The sequence below is a fragment of the Arvicola amphibius genome, chromosome 14 (assembly GCF_903992535.2).
Source record: "Arvicola amphibius chromosome 14, mArvAmp1.2, whole genome shotgun sequence".
In the NCBI taxonomy this organism is placed as follows: Eukaryota; Metazoa; Chordata; class Mammalia; order Rodentia; family Cricetidae; genus Arvicola; species Arvicola amphibius.
Genome location: NC_052060.1, coordinates 9,549,629 through 9,572,694, shown reverse-complemented (window position 1 = coordinate 9,572,694; position 23,066 = coordinate 9,549,629). Strand labels below are relative to the sequence as shown.

Below are 23,066 nucleotides of genomic sequence, written 5' to 3'. Positions count from 1 at the left end.
GAAGTATCCTGGGGGATTGCAGGGGCTCCAGCCTCTCTCCGGCTCTTACCAGGAGCCTGCAAGTTACTAAATTAAGCCCAGCCAGGCCTATTTGTGAACATAGACTCCAGCCAAGTCCAAGAGATTTGTCCTGCTGAGGAATGTCCCCGGGAGGGGAGAGGTTCGCTGAGATCATGGGTATTTGTGTTTGTGTCTTCTCACTTGCCTGCTCGGTCGGGTCAGATCAACAGAGGCTCTGGTATAGAACCAAGAGGCTGACAGAGAGGCCAGAGAAAAGGACTACTAGCTAATGACATTTGAGGTTTAACTGCAGGTCAGTGTGAAAAAGAGCGCATATCTTGGGACTCTGTGCTCGGAGTAAATAAAATAGCCGCACACCTCATTTTCTCCCTCATTTATCCTTCTTTAAAAGTAAACTTTTTATTTTAGTGTGGTTTTAGCTTACAGCAAAACTGAACAGGAAACTCAGAGATCTATCTGTCCTTTGCCACCAGCAGATCCCAAACACACCTCATTTTATTTTTTATTGGATTTCTGGGCTGAGTGTTGGTCAGAGTTGACTCTTTCACCTGTGATTCACACATCTGACTACTTGTGGAAATTACATTTATTGAATACCGTCAATGTGTCAATATTTTAAGGAATTAAAATATTAATTACTTTATTTAATTGCTATACCTGAAATTAAAACACGAGGGACCTGTCCTGAAATTGCTGAAATGATCTTTAGAACAGAGAGGATGAGCTGCCTCTGAAAATGGCTGCGTTTTCATTTTCCTGTGGGTCAGTGTAGCAGCATGAGCGAGTGCGGATATTTACGCCCCGGCTGGGCTGCTGCAGCCACAGCGCTAGAATCTCACCTTCCCGTGACCGTGCGGTGAGGCCGTTCTCATTTCTACCCTGCCTTATAGCTGGGATCCAGGGAGGGAGAGCAACCCGAGGTGTGACGCGGGGTCTGCGGGCTTGGTGGTGTCTCTTTGGAGTCACATGATGAATTCACAATAATTTGTGTATCTGCTGCTATTTATATCTGCCACCTGTGCACATTTCTCCATGGCTATCTGATCCTGGGTTATGGCAAGCCACTTATTTCTCTGGCTTATTTGAAATCTACTATAAATCAACTATTTAACTGGTTAGACGTAAGCTATTAATCCTCTGGGGGCTGTGACTGACTTGGTATTTCTAAAAGCCATTAGAGTGCCTTGCCCATACAAGGGTTGATGCTTATTAAGTATTTGGTTGGGGAACAAAATAAGCAAGTGCTGCCATCTCCAAATCGGCTACCTTGCCCTATGCCTAAAGAGCATCTTTTCCCTGCGTTCCTGTCTCCCAGTCTCTCTCCCTCCCTCTCTTCCCTTCTCTCCCCACACACATACACACATCCTCTCACACACTCACACTCCAGCCCGAGCCACGCTTTCCCAAACACCTAATCTTAGAACATCAGCGCGCTCAGATGTCCGTGTCTGTGAGTGTCCAATCTAAGCAAGACGGCACGGCTTTAGGACCCGACGAAGAGGTGACGGAGGTTGGGCTTGAGGCTGCGCCCTGAACAAAGTGGCACAGTTCGGATACAGAGCTTGCTGTTGTAGAAACCAAACTTTTCCACTTGTTTTTTTTTTTTTCCATCTCCTCGGGAGACTGGGCATTCAAGCTGGTTCTGGCAGGGAACCACCCTGGCACTGCACAGTCTGTCGATGGCAAGACACTGCCCTGTTGTCCCTTCCCGGCAATGATGGACACGTGTCCCTGTTGGTGCAACCTCTGAGCCTAATTTGGGCCTTCGCTGTGCAACTGAAGCTTAGACTCTATGGAACTGCGGGAGCTGTGCCTCAGAAACCAATCCTTCCTTTCTGGGAAAGTCTAAAAACTTAACATTTTGCACAGGAACCCTGCTGGCTAGCTGTCTCACATTCACATACTGGCAGAGTTATGATATTTTATTTTAGGCAGGGGAAAAAGGTCCCAATTTGAATGAATCAAATGTTTACAAAGCTTTGGGATGAGTCCTACGACCGGGCACTGTTAATGTCTGTACCCAATGGAGGTCTTGAGTTCTAGTTTTGCTTTGAAACTTTGTGGCTAGAAGGAAAATTTACTTATAAAAGAATTCCTTCAGAAACTACTAAACTGATCTCTCGGGAACATACAGGCACCACCACCTCGTACTGCAGTCAGAAGGATAGAATTCCTTATGCAGTGGTGGCACACCCAGAAAAAAAAATTCCTTACGAAAACACTGTGTGCTTTACTGTTTTCTGCAGAGATGTGGTCTTGTCCAGGTGTAATCAAAGAAGCCGGGAAAAGGAACTCATTCTGTGAACAGGGAGCACTTTCGTACTTCACTTACTAGAAAGGGTGTGAGGCACATGCATTAACAGCTACTTCTCACTGGGGTGGACAGAAGGTGGGAGGCTCTCATGAAAGCCCCGAACCTTTCCTCCCACCAAGCTATTTCTGAGTTGCTTGAATTTACAGGATTGGTTAGGGTGGGATTTTGCTACATTTATTTTTGTCCCAAATAATGACTTGTTTGTAGCAGGCCTGCTCCTCTCTGGCTTCCTCTATTTCCAAACGTGCAGTAGGTTCCCTGAAGGCTGACCTGACTTGCCCCTTGCTGCACAGAGACCTCCCTGAGCTCAAGTCTGTGAGGCCAAGAAGAGCGTTTCAGTTTGGCAACTTTAATCTCCGATGAGGATCGTACTCTCTGATTTTATCATGCATGCTGACATGCTGTCAGTGTTTTTTCTTTCTCTCTCATATGTATATATGTATACATATATCTGTATACACACATATAGATATGTGTGTATATGTGTATATGCAGATATATGCATATGTGCATAAGTAGACTATATATGTGTGTATATGTGTGTGTGTTTGTATGTGTGTATGTGTGTGTGACATAAGTCATGATCCCTATCATTAGAAGCTGGAAGATATCAGCACGCACACACACACACACACACACACACACACACACACACACACACACACACGTAGAACCCTGCAGTTTAATACCCAAACAAAAATGCAATTAAAGACCATTGAACAATGTTTTTAAGTATTCACTCCCTAAACTTACATGGAAAGATACCAAGGGCAAAGTACGTCTGTTAAAGCCTAGAGGGAGGGCAGATGCTTAAAATAACTGATGTAAGAAGGAGTGAGGTGGGCGCATTCTAGAAAGAGGCATTGGATGGCCACAAGTCCTGGCTTGCTTGGGAGAGTCCTGACTTTCACCTGTCGCCCATGCATACTAATAACACCAACCCCAGGATGGATGCTGGCTTCTCCTTGTCTTGCACTGCAGTGAATCCCAATGTATGTCAGGTTTAGAAGGAGAGAAGACACGGCAGGCCCGGAGTGGCTCAGGCAGAGCCTTGGTGGCATTCCAGGACAGCTGCATGATTGGCTGTCAATCAGTAAGAGTCCTTGTTTCTGGAGGAAGGTGGCACCACTGAGCATGGAGGAGTCTTGGGACCGTGTCTCCATGAACTATCATCTCTCAGAACTCTGCTCAGAAAGATGTGCTGCCAGATACTGACTGATGGCGGCTTGAGCCTAAGTCAGCAAAGGGGGACCACCAGGCTGGGTAACCCGAGAAGGTATGAGAGAGGAAGGGTAAGGTGACAGGAAGCAAAGGTAACAATGGCAGTGAGGGGTGAGGTGACAGAACTTGCTCTCTGACTTGACGAGGTTACAGGTTCCTCTTGAGACACATCTGACGTATGAGTTATTTCTGCCTTTCTTCCTTGCATCTAGTTGTAGACTGGCTTTCTTACGTTTGGGAGGTGCTTAGAGGTGGACTTCTTCTCTCTGCTCATCAGTATCAGGAAATAGACTGAGCACCACCATTTTCTGTAATGCGGAGGGCTGGAAGAAGCTGATGAAGGAAGCCAAGTGTTCTTTGCTATGACTCTTAGTTTAGGTAATTCCAAAAAGGAAAAAGAAAAAAATGCCAAGAATCTAAGTGCTTATCTTGTAATGAAAACTCCCTCTTTGACTTTATGGGAGATTCAAAATGTGCACAAAGATAAAGAATAGTATTTTCTGTGTCCCTGCTCCACGTCCTGGGGGCATCATCCCCAGCTTCAGCTGTTCCCTGTGAACCTCGTTCTTCTGGTTGATCTCACTACAATGCCCTTTCTTCTCCGGTTCTCAGCTTCCTACAGCAACTCTCAAACATCATACGACCTTGCCTGGCAAGAGACCTCTGATAAGTTCTTTCTTCAAAACATAAGACCCATAATGTTACTATACACAGAGTTTGAAAGTGCTTCCTTACCACCAGCTGATATCCAGTCCATACTCAATTTTCTCTGCCAAATGTTCGTGTTCAGATCTCCAGACCTTCCTGTATCTGAGCTTCATTGTAGTGCAGAGGAGTAGACTTTTGACCCTTTCAGAGGAAAGAGGAGGAAAGTGAGACAGGAGAGAAGCTGGAATCCAGTTTATTTTAACCCTTTGTCTTCAGTAAGCACACAGAACACCACTTAGAGAGTGCTCCCAGATTAAAACAGGAAATCTTTTAGTTTGTTTTTCAATTTGAGATTTTTCATGTATGTGTGGTGTGGTGTGCATGTGGTGTGTGTGTATGCACACATGTGTGTATGCACATGCATGTGGAGAGCTGTGTTTGATGTAGGAAATCATCTTCCATTATTCTTCTACCTCAGTCATCAAGATAAGGCTTCTCAACCAATCACAGAGCTCGCCCGCATGGCGAGTCTTGCTAGTGAGCTTGCTCTGGGGAAAATCCTTTGCCTTTGTCTTCCAGGGTTAGAATTACAGATGCCACTGTGCCATCTGCCATTTATTTGAGTTTCCAGGAATTCAAACTCTAGTCCTTGGGCTCTCAAAGCAAAGCCCTTTAACCACTGAGCCACCCTGGCCCCATACTGTTAAAAGACTTTAAAAGAAAGGTTTTTTCATTCAATTTCACAGTGTTATCCCACATCCCTGCTTTAGATAACAGAACTCAATCTATGAAACGAGACTCGAGTTTGCCATGTAAATTTTAAGCATGGGATTGCTGGTAATGCAAGAAGCTCCAAAGACCCAGGAAGCCTCTTGCTCTGAGCTTTTTATTAGTCACAATCACATGCAAAGAAAGATACTATACAATCATTATACCGTGCTTGCAAGGAGCGGAAGGCTGTGCTTACACATGACCAGGACAAGGACGCACAGATAGAAAAACATATGGGAACACAACAAACCTTGTCCATCTTAAGAAATAGTCCCTCCCCAGATCCTTGTGGGGAACAGCTGCCATGAAGATCACTCCCCTCCGTCCATCTGTCCATCAGTTAGTGTGCCCACTTGTTGGATTTATTCTGTCAGGAATAGTGCTGGGAAATTTTTTGAAGACATTTTTAAGAGAGATGATCGTACTGTGAATTACATGAGCAGCCAATCCATTTAGAGCTTAAGACGGAAGACCTGGAAAGAGGGAGCTGACTGACCACGCCGCTGTTTCTTACCTCAGTCCCAGGTGAACATGGAAGGAAATGCAAGGGGGGAAATCATTTTTCTTAGAGTGCGGTGTTGACTGTGGATGCTGTTGAGACTCTGCTGCAGTTTCGTCTAACACAGCACTGCAGATCACGGCAAATGTTGTCCAAGTCCGATCAGTTGCTAAGGAGTCAGCCCTGGCTTCTGATTCTACGTGCTGATATTGTGATGGAGCCTAACATCTTTCTTATTTGACTTAAGCTTCAGCACTGAAAACTTTCCTTGAGTTAGTTGGGTGGATATTCCTTCTAGGGGCACACAGCAACAGAGTTGACTCACCCCTTCCCCACCCCAAGCTCCCCTTTCTTTGGTATATAAATTTCCCTATATATCTCTTTTTGTTTTGCTTTGCTCTCTCCCCTCCCTCCCCACCCCCAGACAGGGTTTCTCTGTGTAACAGTCCTAGCTGTCCTGGAACTAGCTCTTGTAGACCAGGCTGGCCTTGAACTCACAGAGCTCTGCGATTAAAGGCGTGAGCCACCACCACCTGGTTTCTCTAGATATCTTCATGTGACCCTGACAAGATCTGCCGACACGAGAAACAAATGTAGTTTGAGACCTACTTACGTTATACTTAGAGTTTACACAAGAACACTTACTTGTGGGCATAGACAAACATGGCCAGCTGTGCCATCAATTATGGGAGACCCATAGTTCCACGCTCCCGCCCCCCTTTTCATTTCTCTTCACTACTTATCTCAAAAGACTCAAGTGGAGAGAGCTCAGGCTGGGAATTCACACTCAGCTGCTGGGGCATCCTGCTCTCAGTGTAATAATTTCCTCTCTATGCTACGAAGTTGTCTACTGTGCGATGGCATCTCATAACTTCAGCTATCTCAGGCAGGGCAGACGCTTACTGTTGTCGTCAGGAGTAGCCAGTGGTTTAAATGTTTACAGCATGCCAGCACTGTGCCTGTTTTTATAAGTCATTTCATTTAGTCTTATTAATAGCTTATGGGATTGGAGCCACCCTAGTCCCCTCGACAGAGGAGAAAATGAAGGGCTTTAGGGGCCAGGTACCTCTTCTGGCCTTGTACTCTGGCTGTCGCTGTTACACTTCTTCCATAAAGACTTTCAAAGATGGACTCCACGCAGCCCATTTTCTAACTGTGGTTGACCACAGGGAACTAAACCAGACAAAAGCGAGGATTGTTTCCAGAGCTGGTCTCTGTCTGAAGCAAGTGCAGAAGGCTGCATTCTGTTTCTGCTTTTACTTTAGACATCACCCTCCTGGCTTTCAACTTCCTTAGCTGTAAAATAAAAGTCCTGAAGTGAATAGCTGCCGAAGTCTTGGCTGGTGAACGTCTTCAACAGGGAGTGTCTGGCTGTGATTTGCACACCATCTTACTTAATCCTGTGAAATGGTCATCGTTGTCTTCACTGATAAAGAAAGCAGCCACACGGCCCCTGAGGCTCAGCATGCTTAGCTAGGCACTGTGGGAAGCTGGTTCTCTGTGACTTAGGACTGGCGTCCCCAGAACCTCCCACAGCCCCACATTCTCTGTAGGTGGGTTTGATTTTGCCTTAGAACATGCAGATTCCACGCAAAATTGCTTGCAAGGGACTTTTGGGAGCACTGTCTGCTGACCAGTTGGTGCATGTTAGAGATTCTGCCAACATCACAAGAACTGATCAGGTTATCTATGTATCCCAGGCATTTCCATTGGCTTTCCAGCTGTGAGATATTATCTATTTACTCAGCTTAATCTATCTGAGATGGCTCAGCAGACATCTAGACTTACCCAGTTTAGTTAAGTTAGCTGGGAATAAAGACCATCATTGCCAGCTGGGTGGTGGTGCACACCTTTAGTCCCCCAGCACTTGGGAGGCAGAGGCAGGTGAATCTCTGAAAAACAGCCCAGTCTGACCTACAGAGTGAGTTCCAGGACAACCAGGGCTACACAGAGAAACCCTGTCTCAAAAAACCAACCAACCAACCAACCAACCAAAAACCATCATTGCCAATACTTCAAAAACATAGATTAAATTTGCTTTTATGTTAGATTTAAAATCAGATTAGTAAAGTGGCTCAGCAGGTAAAGGCCCTTAAAATAAAAGCGTGAGGACCCAAGTTTCATCCCCAGAATTCATGCAAAGGTAGAAAAAGAAGAAACAGTTCTATTAAATTATCCTCTAACCTCCGTGTGTGTCATGGCATGCATACCCATACACAGGACAGATACAACCAACAATAGTAATAAAATAAAAATTTTAAGAAGACTTACACACATTTTCCCGTTCTTCATCACTTTCTGAGCAGAGAAACACGAACAAAGTTTAGCGAGTTCAACAACTGAGCCTGGTAGTAGCGGGACCAATAGTCATCTTAGGAGTCATCTTTCTCAGCGCCACATTCGGAGTGGCAGATCCATGTGAAATATTATGATGTCAGAGAAAACAGACTGTCACTGTCCCCTGAAGGTAATGTTAAAGTTGTTGGTGGTGACGATTATAAATACCATATTTATGGTATATGTGTTAAAGCACCGTTCTGGGAGGCTGGGAACATGGCTCAGTTGAAAAGTGTTTGCTGCCCAAGCACAAGGACCTAAGTTCAGATCTTCGACACTCATGTAAAATTGTACTCAGTGGGATCAGGCTTCTAACCCCAGCCTCAGGTGAGACAGAGATACTGGCCAGCCAGCCTAACCTAGTTGGTGAGTTAGGCTCAGAGAGAGACTCTGTCTCAAAATATAAGGATGAAGAGCAACAAAAGACACCTGACATCAACTGGACCTCCCCATTCATACACATGTACCTGTACGTGCACACCATACACATACCACTAACATGCACACACATTCATACACACATGTACCTGTATGTGCACACTATACACGTACCACTAACATGCACACACATACACCATCCTAAATCCTTGGCACAGATAGTCCTTAGAATGCCACATGGGCTTGATATGAAACTATTAAGCCTTTTCCTCATAAAAATAAATTGAAATACTCTTTGCCAGTGGTTGATCTTTTTACAGGACTAGAATCGCCTATTGTGGTTTTTTTTAATATGAACAAATACAAGTTGTTCAGTTTAATTTGAATATCCGAGCAATGGCAATGCTTTACTATAATTTACCTAAATATTGCAAGGAGGATGCTTAAGATTTAAAAACGATTTATTACTTATTTGACATCCAATTTGAACGGGACAGTCTACAGCTTTAATTGCTGAGTCATGGAACCCTAGTGTTACCCTTCACGTAGTGTTCGTGAAGTGATGACTTCCAAGTCACCCTTCGAAAGACAAAACTGTCACTTTCTTCTTGAATACTATACCGTGAGCCTTGAAGAAATTACGGCATTCTAATCTCATCTGACGTCGACCTATGCTGTTCCTCAAGCCCAAAGCACAGACTGTCCCCTGTCATTCCTGCCAACATATCAGCTAGACACTCACTAGCAAACAGAACCTAAAACACTGTGAGCCCAACTTCTTGCCTACTAGAAAATGCATACTAAGCCAAATATTTAAAGCAGGCTTCCACTGTTCCCAGTTAGTATTCCTGTCTCACCTATCTTTTATGAGACATGAGTTCTGAAATCTTTCATAAGTATCACATGATATCCTTGTGTTGCCTTTGACACCAAGAAGTTGGTGGTTGGCACGCAGGTATCAGAATAAAATGTGTTATATGCTCTGGCACCCCTGGTGTGTGTACCTTTCCTGCACTTCGGCTACTGTACTTCGGCTGCTTTGCTAGCCTTTGACCAGTGGCCTCTCCACTCTTGTTTCCCCTTGTACTCATTGAAGTTTTAAAAATTATTTTATCTTTGAGATTATAATACAACAACATCATTTACCCTTTCTCTTTCCTCCCCTCAAACCCTCCCATATACCCTTCCTTGCTCTCTTTCAAATGCATGGGCTCTATTATTCATAAATTGTTGTTACATACTTATGTGTATGTAAACATATATATATTCCTAAATACATAAATACAGCCTACTCAGTCTGTATAATGTTATTTGTATGTTTCTAGGACTGGCCATTTGGTATTGAGGAACCAGTTGGTGTGGTCTTCCCCGGGGAAGACTGTTTCTCCTGCTCTCTGCATTCCTTGGTTGCCTGTAGTTCTTTGTGTAGGGCTGAGGCTGCGGTCTTTCCTCCATCTGCTTTAGCAAGTCTGTTGTTGTCCTTGTTCCGCTCACGTTTAGGTGTTCATGCTAGTGAGACTTTCTGGGTGTATCTCCCGACATGACTGGTGAGTCTCTGATCGCCACTGGCTCCCCTCCAGTTTTCTTCACATGGCTTTCACAAACCTGCTGCAAACCTTCTTCGTCCCTTTCTTTTGTGGATTTCACATGTGTATATGTGTGACATATGTAAAGGAATGCATATATGTGTGGGAGAACATGCCCCAGGAGGAAGCCAGTCCGACCCCTGCTCTGTCACTCTGTTTTATTCCCTGAAGCAGGATCTCTCACGGAACCTAGATCTAGCTTGATTGGCAGCTGCAAGTCCCAGGATTCTAACATCGCCACTCCTCCTCTTCCTTCTCTCCCCTTCACTTCTTCCATGCTGGGATCACAGGCACACACATGACCACACCAGTTATTTTACATGGGTGCTGAAAAGCTGATCTTAGGGACTCATGCTTCTACAGAAGCATTGTTAGCCACCGAGTCCCCTCCTGGCTCCGCTAATGTTGTCCATGTTGATTTCCCATTCCTCATATACAGCAGGCTGTTTAATCTGCAGGGGACACACCGTGCAAACATAACTAAATCTTTGTCCCTACTTTACAGGCATTCCTTTATTCCCTTCCTCTGTTTGCCAAAATCTTACTTGTTGCTGCCTTACCCCAATAAGAATTGTTTCCTACATAGATCTACCGCCGAAGACCACTAAATTTATAAAAATCCAATTTCATAATAAAATTTATGATACTGTTTTTAAAACACACACAATTTTTTTTCTTAAATAATTAAACCCAGGGCTGGGAGACAGCTTAGTCGGGATAGTACTTGTCAAGTAGATATGATGACCTGAGTTTGATCACCAGCACCTACTCCAAAAAATTCAATAAAACAGAATAGGCGGTATGATGGTTTATACAGGTAATCCCAGGGAAAAGCTGGGTGTGGTAGGTGACAATGGTAATCCCGGTGCTGGAGAGACTGAGACAGGTGGGTTTCTGGAGCCCACTGGCCAGACAGCCTCGCCTAACCCAGAAGAGTTCCAAAGTAGTGAGAAGTCTTACCTCAAAGGAGGTAGATAGCTCCTGAGGAATGCCACTTGGTGCCCTCTGACCTCTTCATGCACATATACCTGCACATGCCTGTGCACCCACCCACAGGAACACAAATAACTAACCCCCTTCACATTTTAAAACATATTGTCGCCTATAGTGGCAGGAAACGTTTGTTTTGCTATTTATCTATCTTCTAATGTTTTAGAGAGCTGATGGTCTAGGGCATCATTGGTCATCCAGAGGCCGAGACTGACAGGCAGGAAGCATGGAAAGCAGCACCGGGGAATCTCGGATCTGAGGAGCTTGTTTACAGATCCATCTGGGTGTCCACATACGCCGAGGGTTCTGCAAAGGGCTGCGAGGCTGTGTGGACCAGAGCTGAAGTCAAATAGGAGTCAGGATAGTGAGAGGCAGTCGCTAATGACGGTTAATGTCTGTGTGCTTTGCAGAATATCGAGCTGAAGATTGAAGTGGAGAGCCTGAAAAGAGAACTCCGGGACAGGAAGCAGCACCTGGAGAAGACACGGTGAGTTGCAGGTCAAGCTCTGTGCCGAGCAGCGTGTACACAGGAGCTCGCTCCGTCCTGCCCCGAGCTCCGGCTCACTCACCCGAGAGGAATGGGTTCAGATGCAAAGTCCTGAACCTTAGCCTTTACATTGGAATGCAGGTCTTATTGGGACGTGAAGCCATGGATTTCATGTTTCCTCGGATGCATCTGTTTCTTAGTCAGATGCACCTTGCCGTGGATGGGTGAGTCTCGCAGAGCTGAGACTGCAGGTTTCCTGCTAGAGAGGAAAGAACTAGTCAGGAGGCAGCGAATGCTGAGCGTTTGCAAAGAACATTTATCAGAAATGACCAGTCAGTCTAAAAAACAGAAACAATATCAAGAGCTGGCATAATGTCCGGGGAAATTGTCATTCTCACGTTCTTCTGGTGGACGTGGGCAGTATGACATTGATTTTGGTATGGTTTATTAATTTTTAAGGTGAAAAGACTCAGATAATCCCTAGAGGAACTCTATTCCTCATAAATAAAGGCACCCATAAAAGGATCATTCTTTGTAATGGCAGAAAACCTGAAGCCGCCATCTGCTAATCGGCCAATGGCTGAACAGTACATCTGTCCTGTGGCCTATTACACAGTTGTTAAAAAGCAGGACCTCTGTCTGTTCTGGCAGAAAGCCCTTGGTAGGGTAAATAAAGAGGAAGAGCGCTGAGCGCTGTTCACAGACAGCACAGGTCTCGTGGGGTAAACGTGTGTCCCAGTTTGGTGTCCTGTTGCCGTGAGAAGTCATTGACCAAAACTAGTTTGGATTGGAAAGAATGTGTTTTGTCAGGCAACAGTTATTGCTAGAGGAAGTCAGGCAGGAATTCAAGGAAGGAGCTGAAGAGACCATGGAAGAATACTGCTTACTGACGTGCTTAGCTAAATTTTTTATACAACCTGGGACCATCTACCCAGGGATAACACCGCCCACCTCCTACATCAACTAACAATTAATAAAATGCCCTGTAGGGTGGTGGTGGTGCACGCCTTTAATCCCAGCACTCAGGAGGCAGAGGCAGGCGAATCTCTGTGAGTTCGAGGCCAACCTGGTCTACAGAGCTAGTTCCAGGACAGGCTCCAAAGCTACATTGAAACCCTATCTCAAAAAACCAAAAAAGAAAGAAAAAGGAAAATGCCCCTATAGACACGCCCACAGGCTGATTCAATGGAGAAAATGCCCCTATAGACACGCCCACAGGCTGATTCAATGGAGAAAACGCCTCAGTTGAGATTCACTCTTCACAGAGCAGGTATATTACATTGATAACCAAAACCAATATGGCCATATATTTGCTTTATTATGCATAGAAAACAAACCAACCTGCAGGGTTGCAACCAAACTCCTGAAAACCACTTTCTTTAGGGGAGTAAAGGGAGTTTTCTTCTAGTGGGAAGAAAACTTGATTTTTCTTTTTTTGCCCCTTTTATATACTTTTGTCAGGATGGTTAGTTACTCTAGCCATTTGCTGTGGTACACGCCTGCCAGCCTAGTACTAGGGAGGCTGAGGCAGGAGGATCAGGAGTTTAGGGCCAACCAGACTATGTAGCAAAGTCTTGTTGAGGCCGACTATGCAATGAAACATTGTCTCAATAAATGAAAAGAAGGTTAATTTTGTAATGTGTGGTTTCTGTCATTGTTTAAAAACCAGTTTTAAATGATGGGTGGTATAATATATTCTGTGATCCAAATATGTTCAGTGTGATCTGATACCCCCTTTGGATCTATACTATGGCTTGGGTTTTAAGATAGCTAGTTAGATCAAAATTCTGAAAGTCATCTTCAGATATATGTAAGATGTTGGTATTACTAAATAACAAAGCAATAAGTAAAAGGACTTTCTTATTTGGTGATGTGTATTAAGAAAACCTGCCTGCTATTATACACTCTAGAAAACAATATAGCAAAACATTTTGAGAGTTCTGTAACACTTTAAAATTGTTATATCATTTTTATATCTACTTTGACAAGGGTGACCTGCTTTTCTAAAATGTAAAAAATAGGGATATAGGAAGTTGAATTTATCTCTGATGATGAAAATATCCCCCATTCCCTAAAGCTCCTAGTCCTGGATAATCAGGTGATTTCCTCAAGGGATGCGGGGCTAAAGGAGAGGCTGATTCCCTAAAGTCCCCATTGCTGGATGCTTAGGTTATTTCTTTGACTTTTGCCCCTTCCTACTTCACAAAGGCTACACGATGCCAACACCAGAAGATGGGTCTAGCCTCTGGAATTGTGCTGGTTAGCACCCACTAAAAACCAAGGAATTCTGCAATCTCTGGGAACAACCAATTTATCCCCATGGAAACAGCCTTCTGATCTAAATATTAAAGTGCACTAGACTTGGTGGTCGATAAGCCTATGATTTAATGCAGTTCTTCGCTCTGAGAACAAGAAGATGGTTCATGGTTCTCAAAAATGGTTTAAAACACAAAACAAAACCGGAATTAAGATACCTCAGCACCTGATTTTGGCCCCCAGATTTCTAATCCTCAGATATCCAAGGACAGCTGTCATTCCCTATAAATAAACCGGTGATACCTTACCCCTTTCATGCTAGTGCTTGGACAACCATTCCTAGGGATATCAGAGAAGCCACATGCAGCCAAAACCAGAGTGTACGCAGATTAAATATCTGCTCTCTGCCTGGGACCTGGAACACTCGATAGAACTCCGTAGAGGTGTCCCAGACTCAGGAAAGGTCCTCCATCCATTCCTGGTTGGAAAGGAGGGCGTTTCTGTGGCTGCCCAAATGGATATCATGTCCTAGAAACCTAATGGAATGAGTATTTAAAACCAAACAGCAAGGATGAGGCTGCTAGCAAATCCCTCTAGGAGAGCCCTTTAAATGGGAAAGTCCATGATTGCGATCCTAGCTGCTGACTCCTTGCCTCCGCCATGAGCTTCTCCTTCTGAAGCTATTGCAATCATGGCAATCTCAGGGCAGCAGACCTACCCTGCTTGACAAGGAAAAACGAAGCTAGAGGTACTAAAAGGTCAGATGCAAAGGCTAGACAGTGGGTCCTGGAAACAGCGTCACAGCACGGCTCCTCTTTCCCCTCCCGGCATGGCTGGAGCAGTTTGAGTCTGCTCGTGAGGCCTAGGCCGGGTGACTGCTCTAATTAGCAAATGCTATGTATGTGGTCTTAGGGCTGACGTGGAGGATCTCAACAGCCAGAATGAAGCAGAGCTCCGGCGCCAGGTTGAGGAAAGGCAGCAGGAGACGGAACATGTTTACGAGCTCCTAGAAAACAAGATCCAGCTGCTACAGGAGGTGAGGCGTGTCCACAGGTCCACAGCGACCTGGGCAAGTGGTCCCCCAGAGCCTCTTCCGGGCCGCCCTATCTTCTGGCCTCTCTGATCTCCCTTACCTCTCTCATCCATCAGAGCCCCCGTATCTTAGCACTCCCGACCTAGGTGGGAGTAGACCACCGCTCAATTTTCCTACTTTTCGCAGGAATCCAGACTAGCGAAGAATGAAGCCGCACGGATGGCAGCCCTGGTGGAGGTGGAGAAGGGGTGTAACCTGGAGCTCTCAGAGAAGCTGAAGGATGCAGCCAAGGACAGGGAAGATGCACCAGGAGACCGGGTGAAGCCTGAGCAATACTCCGAAGCCCTGGCACAGCGGGACAGGTGGGTGTCTTTGGTGGTCTTTTTTCTTTGGCTGCCTTTCCGGTGTTCCCCAGGAGAGCACACCGTAGCGATGTCGCTCCCCCTTTAAGTACTGATAGTGGGCTTTTCGCCCTGTCTAAGATGTCATGTCCCTCTGGACCAGATTTCTTAAAGCTTGACTCTTCAGTGGCATCCAGTAAGAAAGGTCCCTAGTTTGCTGCAGGAACCTAAGTAGAAACGGGTGAATAATTAATGGTCGGATGATTACACAAAGAGATTCCTTTGGTTTCTTTGGCCCAGGAGAATTGAAGAACTGAAGCAGAGCTTGGCTGCCCAGGAGGGGCTCGTGGAACAGCTGTCTCAAGAGAAACAGAAACTGCTACATCTGCTGGAGGAGCCAGAGAGCATGGAGGTGCAGGTGAGGCTCAGGCTGGGTGGCCTGGGCACCAGGGTCCTAGTTCCTTGAGCACTTGTTACTGGTTGGTGTTCCGTAAACCACTACCCACTTCGCGCTTACGACACAATGTATCTTTATCATAAAAGGTTTCGTGTCAGAAATCTAGACGAGGCTCCTCTGGGTCTCAGTTTAACATCTCATGGGTCTGAACTCCAGGTATGGACTAGGTGGCTTATCTGGAGGTGGACCTTGGAGGAAGAATCTGTATCTAAGGTTCTATGCGGCACTGGCAGAATTGATTTCTGTGAGGTAGTTCAAGTCACAGAATAAAGACTGTTGCCCCTCTATCCCCTCGTCTCTGGAAATTCCGCTCGCTTTTGTCATAGTTGATGTAGTTGCACAGTTGTGCAGTGAATTCTATCATGCTTGTCTGGCAGTATTATTAGGAGCAAATCTTTCTCTCTTACACCCCAAGGGAGCGGACAGTACACAAAGGTATAGGTACCAGAGGATTATATGAACAACCTTAGAACTCTCCCAGCAATGCTGAGGGATTTATACCTACAAACAATGCTCTTTTAAAAATAACCTTTATTTTATATTTTTTGCTTCTTTGTCAAAAATCAGGTATTTGTGGGTGTGTGGATTGCTGTCCAGATCTTCGATTCAGTTCCATTGGTCCTCCTGTCTGTTTTTATGCCAATACCAGGCTGTTTTCAGTACTGTAGCTCTGTAGTAGAGTTTGAAGTCAGGGATTGTGATGCCTCCAGAAGTTCCTTTATTGTACAGGATTGTTTTGGCTATCCCTTGGTTTTTTGATTTTCCGCATGAAGTTTTCTTTCAAGGTCTGTGAAGAATTTTGCCAGGATTTTGATGGGCATTGCATTGAATTAGTTCCTTTTTGGTAAGATTGCTATTTTTACTATGTTAATTCTACCTACCCATGCACATGGGAGATCTTTCAATATCTGGTGTCCCCTTCAGTTTCTTTCTTCAAGGATTTTAAAGTTCTTGTCATACAGGTCTTCCACTTATTTGGTTAGAGTTACTCCAAGATACTTTATGTTATTTGTGGCTATTGTGAAGGGTGATGTTTCTCTGATTTCTTTCTCAGCCCATTTATCATATGTATAAAGGAGGGCTATTGGCTTTTTTAAGCTAATTTTCTATCATGCTACATTAATGAAGGTGTTATGAGTTGTCAAAGTTCCTTGATAGAAATTTTTGGGTCGCTTATATAAACTATCATATCATCAGAAATAGTGAGAGTTTGACTTCTTTTCTAATTTATATCCCCTTTTGTTGTCTTATTGCTCTAGTTAGAACTTGAAGTTCTATATTGAGTAGATATGGAGAAAGTGGACAACCTTGTCTTGTTCCTGATTTAAGTAGGATTTCTTTGAGTTTCTCTTCTTTTAGTTTGATGTTGGCTGTTGGCTTGCTGTATATTGCCTTTATTTTGTTTAGGTATGTTCCTTATATCCCTGCTCTCTCCAAGACCTTTATCATGAAGGGATGCTATATTTTGTTGAAGGCTTTTATACATCTAATGAGATGATCATAATTTTTTTTGGTTTGTTTTTATGGCGGATTACACTGACAGATTTCTGTATGTTGAGCCATCCCTGCATCTATGGGATGAAGCTGACTTGATCGTGGTGGATGATTTTTCTGATGTGTTCTTGAATTTGTTTTGCCAGTATTTTACTGAGTATTTTTGCATGAGTGATATTGGTCTATGTTTCTCTTTCTTAGAGATGTCTTTGTGTGGTTTGGATATTGGGGTAATTATAGCCTCATAAAAAAGTTTGCAATGTTCCTTCTGTTTCTACTGTGTGGAACAATTTGAAGAGTATTGGTATTAGTTCTTCTTTGAAAATCTTGTAGAATTCTGAAGAAAGCATGTTTAACAAATAGTGCTGGCATAACTGGATATCAACATGTAGAAGAATGAAAATAGATCTATATCTATCGCCATGCACAAAATTCAAGTCCATATGGATCAAAGACCTTAACATAAAACCAACCACACTGAACCTCATAGAAGAGAAAGTGGGAAGTACACTTGAATGCATTGGCACAGGAGAACACTTTTTAAATATAACCTCAGTAGCACAGACACTAAGAGAAACAGTTAATAAATGGGACCTCCTGAAACTGAAAAGCTTCTGTAAAGCAAAGGACACGGTCAATAAGACAAAACAACAGCCTACAGAGTGGGAAAAGATTTTCACCAACCCCACATCAGACAGAGAGTTGATCTCCAAACTATACAAAAAAAACCTCAAGAAATTGGCCATCAAAAGAACAAATAATCCAATAAAAAAAAATGGAGTACAGACCTAAACAGAGAACTCTCAACAGAGGAATCTAAAATGGCTGAAAGACACTTAAGGAAATCCTCAACATCCTTAGTCATTAGAGAAATGCAAATTAAAACATCTCTGAGATTCCATCTTACACCTGTAAGAATGGCCAAGTTCAAAAACACTGATGACAACTTATGCTGGAGAGATTGTGGGGTAAAGAGAACACTCCCGCATTGCTGGTGGGAATGCAAGCTGGTACAACCCCTTTGGATGTCAGTGTGGTGATTTCTCAGAAAATTAGAAAACAACCTTCCTCAAGACCCAGCAGCACCACTTTTGGGTATATACCCAAAGGACATGTGCTCAACTATGTTCATAGCAGCATTATTTGTCATAGCCAGAACCTGTAAAAACCTAAATTCCCCTCAACCAAAGAATAGATAAGAAAAGTGTGGCACATTTACACAATGGAGTACTACACAGCAGAAAAAAATGCTGAAATTTGCAGTCAAATGGATGGATCTAGAAACCATCATATTGAGTGAGGTAACCCAGACCCAGAAAGACAAATATAGTATGTACTCATTCATAAGTGGCTTTTAGACATAAAGCAAAGAAAAACAGCCTACATTCACAACCCCAGAGAACCTTGACAACAGAAAGTAACCTAAGAGAGGCATGTAGATCTAATCTACATGGGAAGTAGAAAAAGACAAGATCTCCTGAGTAAATTGGGAGTGTGGAGATCATGGGAGAGGGTAGAAGTGGGGGAGAGAGAAGAAGGGGAGCAGAGAAAAATATATACTTCAATAAAAACGATAAAAAAAGAAAGGAAAAAAGAAAGACAATAGCAAGAAAAAAATGTAATTAATAAAAATTAGCTTTATTATAAAAGTCCTTGCAAATAAATAAAAACATTATACATCAAAACTAACCAGACCCACAGCCTAAACAATTTAATGGAATTGTATATAGTAAGAATTGACATTCACAACCGAAGCTATGAAGCTTCAGATTAAATTTTACACGTTTACTATTGAATATATTTTATGCACTTAGTCACCACCAAAAGCAAAAATGACATAAATTGGAAGTAGGAAGCAATGAGTTTTTGTATCCTCTTTTATAATTTCTGTCCATTACTTGCCTCTGTCCTTTCCATCCCCTCTCCTTTAGCCTCTCTTGTTCTCGTTTCTTCCTGTCACACTGGACCTGCATATGTGTTTGTTCACTGCAATGATGATATGATGTTATGCTCTTTGGACTCTTTTGGGGACTCACACTGCCCAGCTCCCAAACGAATCCCACTCCGAGCCTTATTCTTATTTATAAATGTCTGGCCTTAGCTTGGCTTATTTATTGTCTACTTTTTTTTTTTTAAAGATTTATTTATTTATTATGTATACAACATTCTGCCTTGATGTATGCTCGCACACCAGAGGAGGGCGCCAGATCTCAGTACAGATGGTTGTGAGCCACCATGTGGTTGCTGGGAATTGAACTCAGGACCTCTGGAAGAGCAGCCAGTGCTCTTAACCTTTGAGCCATCTCTCCAGCCCCTATTGTCTACTTTTTTATTGTATATTATTCTATCTACCTTTTGGCCTCTGTGTTTTCCCTGCTCTCTTCTTTAAATCTTACTCTTAGTCTGTGGATTGCTGTGTAGCCGGGTGGCTGACCCCTAATGCCCTCCTCCTTCTCAGGTTATGAACCCCTCTCCCAGTTTTTTCCTTCTATATATTCCCTCTGCTTGCCAACCTTGCCCATCCTTTCTCCTGCCTCACTATTGGCCATTCAGCTCTTCATTAGACCATCAGGTGTTCGAGACACGCAAAGTATCACAACTTCACAGAGTTCAACAAATGCAACAAAAATAAAAGTAACACACCTTAAAATAATATTCCTAACAGTTTACATATATTATTGTTGGGTAGATTCCATATATTTGAGAAAATAAGTGGTCTCTTTCTTTTTGAGATTGTGTGATTTCACTTAATAGTATACATTATTAGTCCATATTTTTTTCTGCAATATTTTAAACTTTATTTTTCCATAGAAATGAGCAGTAGTCCATTATACATGGTGTGTGGGTGTGTGCCCGTGTGTGGGTGTGTGTGTGCGTGCATGCATATATAACACATTTTATCATCCATTCCTCTGTTGATGTACAGATAGGATGTTTCTTTCTTTGCTGCAGTGAATAAAGCAGCAATAAGCATAGGGTGTGGAGTTCTCTGGGACTATGGTCAGGAGTGATATAGCTTAGTCATATGGTAATTCTATTTTTAATTTTGGGGGAAATCTCCAAACTGATTCACCCCACCACCAGTAAATAAGGGTTCCTTTCTCTCCACATCTTCTCCAATGTTTGTTGTCAGATTTCTTGATGACAGTCAGCTGTCTGGGGTGAGGCAGTATCTCATAATGGTTTTAATTTGCATTTCCCTGATGGCTTAGAAGATTGAACACTTTCAGAAATAGCTATTGGCCATTTGTCTGTCTGTCTTTTCCTTTTTCCTTTGAAACTGTCAGGTCAGTTCATTTGCCCATTTGTTAACTAGCAGTTTTATTTCCTTGGAATTAGTATTTGTAAATTCTGGTTATTAGCCCTTGTCTGAGGTGAAGCTGGTAAAGAATTTCTGCCATCCTGTGCACTATTAACTCTGCTGATTGTTTCCTTTGCTGAACAGAACTTTTTATTTTCAATGGAGTCCCACCTGTGGATACTTAGGGTCAGTGCCTGTGCTGTTTTAAATGTTCTCCGGGCTGGAGAGATGGCTGAGCTGTTAAGAGCCCTGAGTTTAATTTGGGTGACTGAACAACCACCTATAATTCCAGTTCCACTGGGGGTTCTGACACCCTCTGCTGGCCGCCATGGGCACTGCACACAGGTGGTGCACAGATGTACAAGCAGGCAAAAACACCCATACACACGAAATAAAAATAAATAAATCCCAGAAAAGAATTTAAAAATTCTTGCCTGCCTCAACATATTGAAGAGTACCCCTATGTTTTTCTAAAAGTTTCAGCATTCCATGTTTTTAATTAAGGTATTTGATCCATTTTGAACAAAGTGAAAGGTAAGTACCTAATTTCTTTCTCCTGCAGATGGAAATCCAGTTTTGCCAGCACCATTTGTTGAACAGGCTACTACTGCTCTTTGTAAAGTAGTTTTTCTCTCCTTTGCAAAAAATTAAGTGAGCATAGATTTGGCATTTCAGTTTCAAGTTTTATCTTCTATCCCATCGGTCTGTCTGATTTTACAGCAGGACCAGGCAGGACCAGGCCGTCCTCTTCACTATAGCTCTGTGGTAGAATTTGAGGCTAGGTATTGTAATATCACCATTGATTGTCCTGACTCTTAGGTTTGCTTTGGCTATTTGTGCTCTCCTGTGGTTTTATATAAACTCTGCAGTTATTTTATCTGAACCTGTGATATATGATATGGAAATTGTGATAGGTGTTGCATCAATTCTGTACATTAATTTTGGTGGTATAGACATTTTTAAATGTTAATTCTTCCTAACCAGGAACATGGAATATTTCTCCAATATCTAGTATCTTCCGTGATTTCCTTTTTCAATAACTTGAAAATTTTGTCTTAAAGGTCTGTCACTTCTTTGGCTATATTTATTTCTAAGTATCTGCATTCCAGGAGTGGTGAATGGAATCATTTTTCTAATTTCTTTCTCTGAGTATTTGTATAAATAAAAGCCCAGTTCTGGGTTTTCTTTTCTTTTTTAATATTGATTTTGCATCTTGAAACTTTTCTGTGAAATTTTTCCAATAGACTCAATAGGGTTTTAAGTAAAGAATGATGTCACCTGCGAACAGGGATGGTTTGACTTTTTCCCTTTTTTTTTTGTTTGTTTTTTGTTTTTCGAGACAGGCTTTCTCTGTGGCTTTGGAGTCTGTCCTGGAATTAGCCCTTATAGACCAGGCTGGCCTCGAACTCACAGGGATTCACCTGCTTTCTGCCTTCCAAGTGCTGGGATTAAAGACATGCACCACCACCTCCTGTCTTACTTTTTCCTTTTCTATTGGTGTTTCTTTCATGTCTTTCTCTTGTCCAGTTGCTGTAGCTAAGACTCTGAGCATGTTTGCCATGCATTTTGTTTAGAAGCAAAACAGTACTTCAAAGGGATGGAAATCACACAAAAGTATGGCTAGGTAACAGAGAATTATGGGGACAGTCTTGGAGTTCCCCCAGCAATGCTGAGTGGTTTCTAGCTTCCTACACCACAGAATGTGGCTTTGATGCTGGAGAGCATGCCTCTACGGTGGAGAAAATAATTGTAGAATCAACTACATTGTTGTTCTTGGAAGTAACCACAGCCCCTTCTCAACTTGACTTTCCTTTCATGAAAGCCATACTTTCCAAGAGAACCCTAGAAAGTGTCTACGCTTAAGAAACACAAACAATTTCTCAACGTTTTCATATTTCTACATTGTTCTTAGACCAATCAGAAACAAAATGGCTGGAACCCACGAGCTAGTGTGAGCAGAGCCCAGCACCCTCGTCACCCTCTTCCCCACAGTCCAGACTCGGGGTGACCAGGCCCTCAGCCCTCACGCCCAGACTTGTCCCTATCTAATTCTGGGGGGCACCTGGCTGAGGTGCGTGATTTAGAGGACAATTGGAGGGCACACAGTCTCTCAGTGACAATCTCCACCAGAAACTCCTGATAAGTAAAAGCGGAGAGCAGATCAGAATCTCTGAATCCCATCCTCCACAAAGATCAAAACCCGGGTCTAGGTCAAGGGGGCAGTCTCACAGATGCTACGCTCAATCAAGGTATCGCTCGCCTGGAACACAATCTGAAGTGGGCCCTGTACACCAGAACACCCAAGGCAAGGGAGCCCGAGTCACTCTCCGTTTAATTACAGAAGGCACCTGGCAGCAGGGTAAGTCCAGATCCCAACCATTGCCTGGGGGCATTGGCCAAGACTCTGTGCTGTGTCTACATCATCAGGAAGCAAGTGTCATAATGTGGACAGCTGAGTGGTGTCAATATGGTTTATGATCTGTGGACCGGGCTATCGTGTGGCTTTGCTTTTGTGCACTTTGAGACAGTAGATGACCCTAAGGAGGCTATGGAGTAGGGATGCATTGTAGAATTCTGACGTGGGATGTATCTGAAGAGTTTCATGTCTAATTTATCTTTTATCATAACTAAGGAAAACTATAATCTACCTGTCTTCAACTCTTCAAAGACCCCATAAGGATATAATATTACCTAATAAATAGGAAATGCACTGTAAGCAACTTCCAAAATTTTAGAGTTAACAGAGACATCTCGCTGTCTGGACAGTTACCCAAAGTTCTTCTGTACTGTTGGGGCATCCATCTTCAGCCTATAGGTCCATAGTAACCGGCAGACTTTTCCATGAAGCAGGAAATTTGAAAGACAGTTCCATCTATATTGGCAGTTTGTCCGTCACTTTCTTCTGTGTCCTGCAGAGTGTCTGGCAGACTCT

General features: G+C 43.3%; 1 protein-coding gene across 3 annotated transcripts in view; it reads left to right on the top strand.

Moving 5' to 3' along the window:
• The window catches only part of LOC119800732 (myomegalin-like), a 184,366-nt gene that overhangs the window by 69,501 nt on the left and 91,799 nt on the right, over positions 1–23,066 (top strand). For all 3 annotated transcript variants that reach the window (XM_038310930.1, XM_038310929.1, XM_038310932.1), the window contains exons 5-8: positions 11,176–11,252; positions 14,421–14,544; positions 14,728–14,903; positions 15,183–15,300. In XM_038310930.1, coding sequence (XP_038166858.1) covers positions 11,176–11,252; positions 14,421–14,544; positions 14,728–14,903; positions 15,183–15,300 — 495 coding nt within the window. The remainder of the gene's footprint in view (positions 1–11,175; positions 11,253–14,420; positions 14,545–14,727; positions 14,904–15,182; positions 15,301–23,066) is intronic.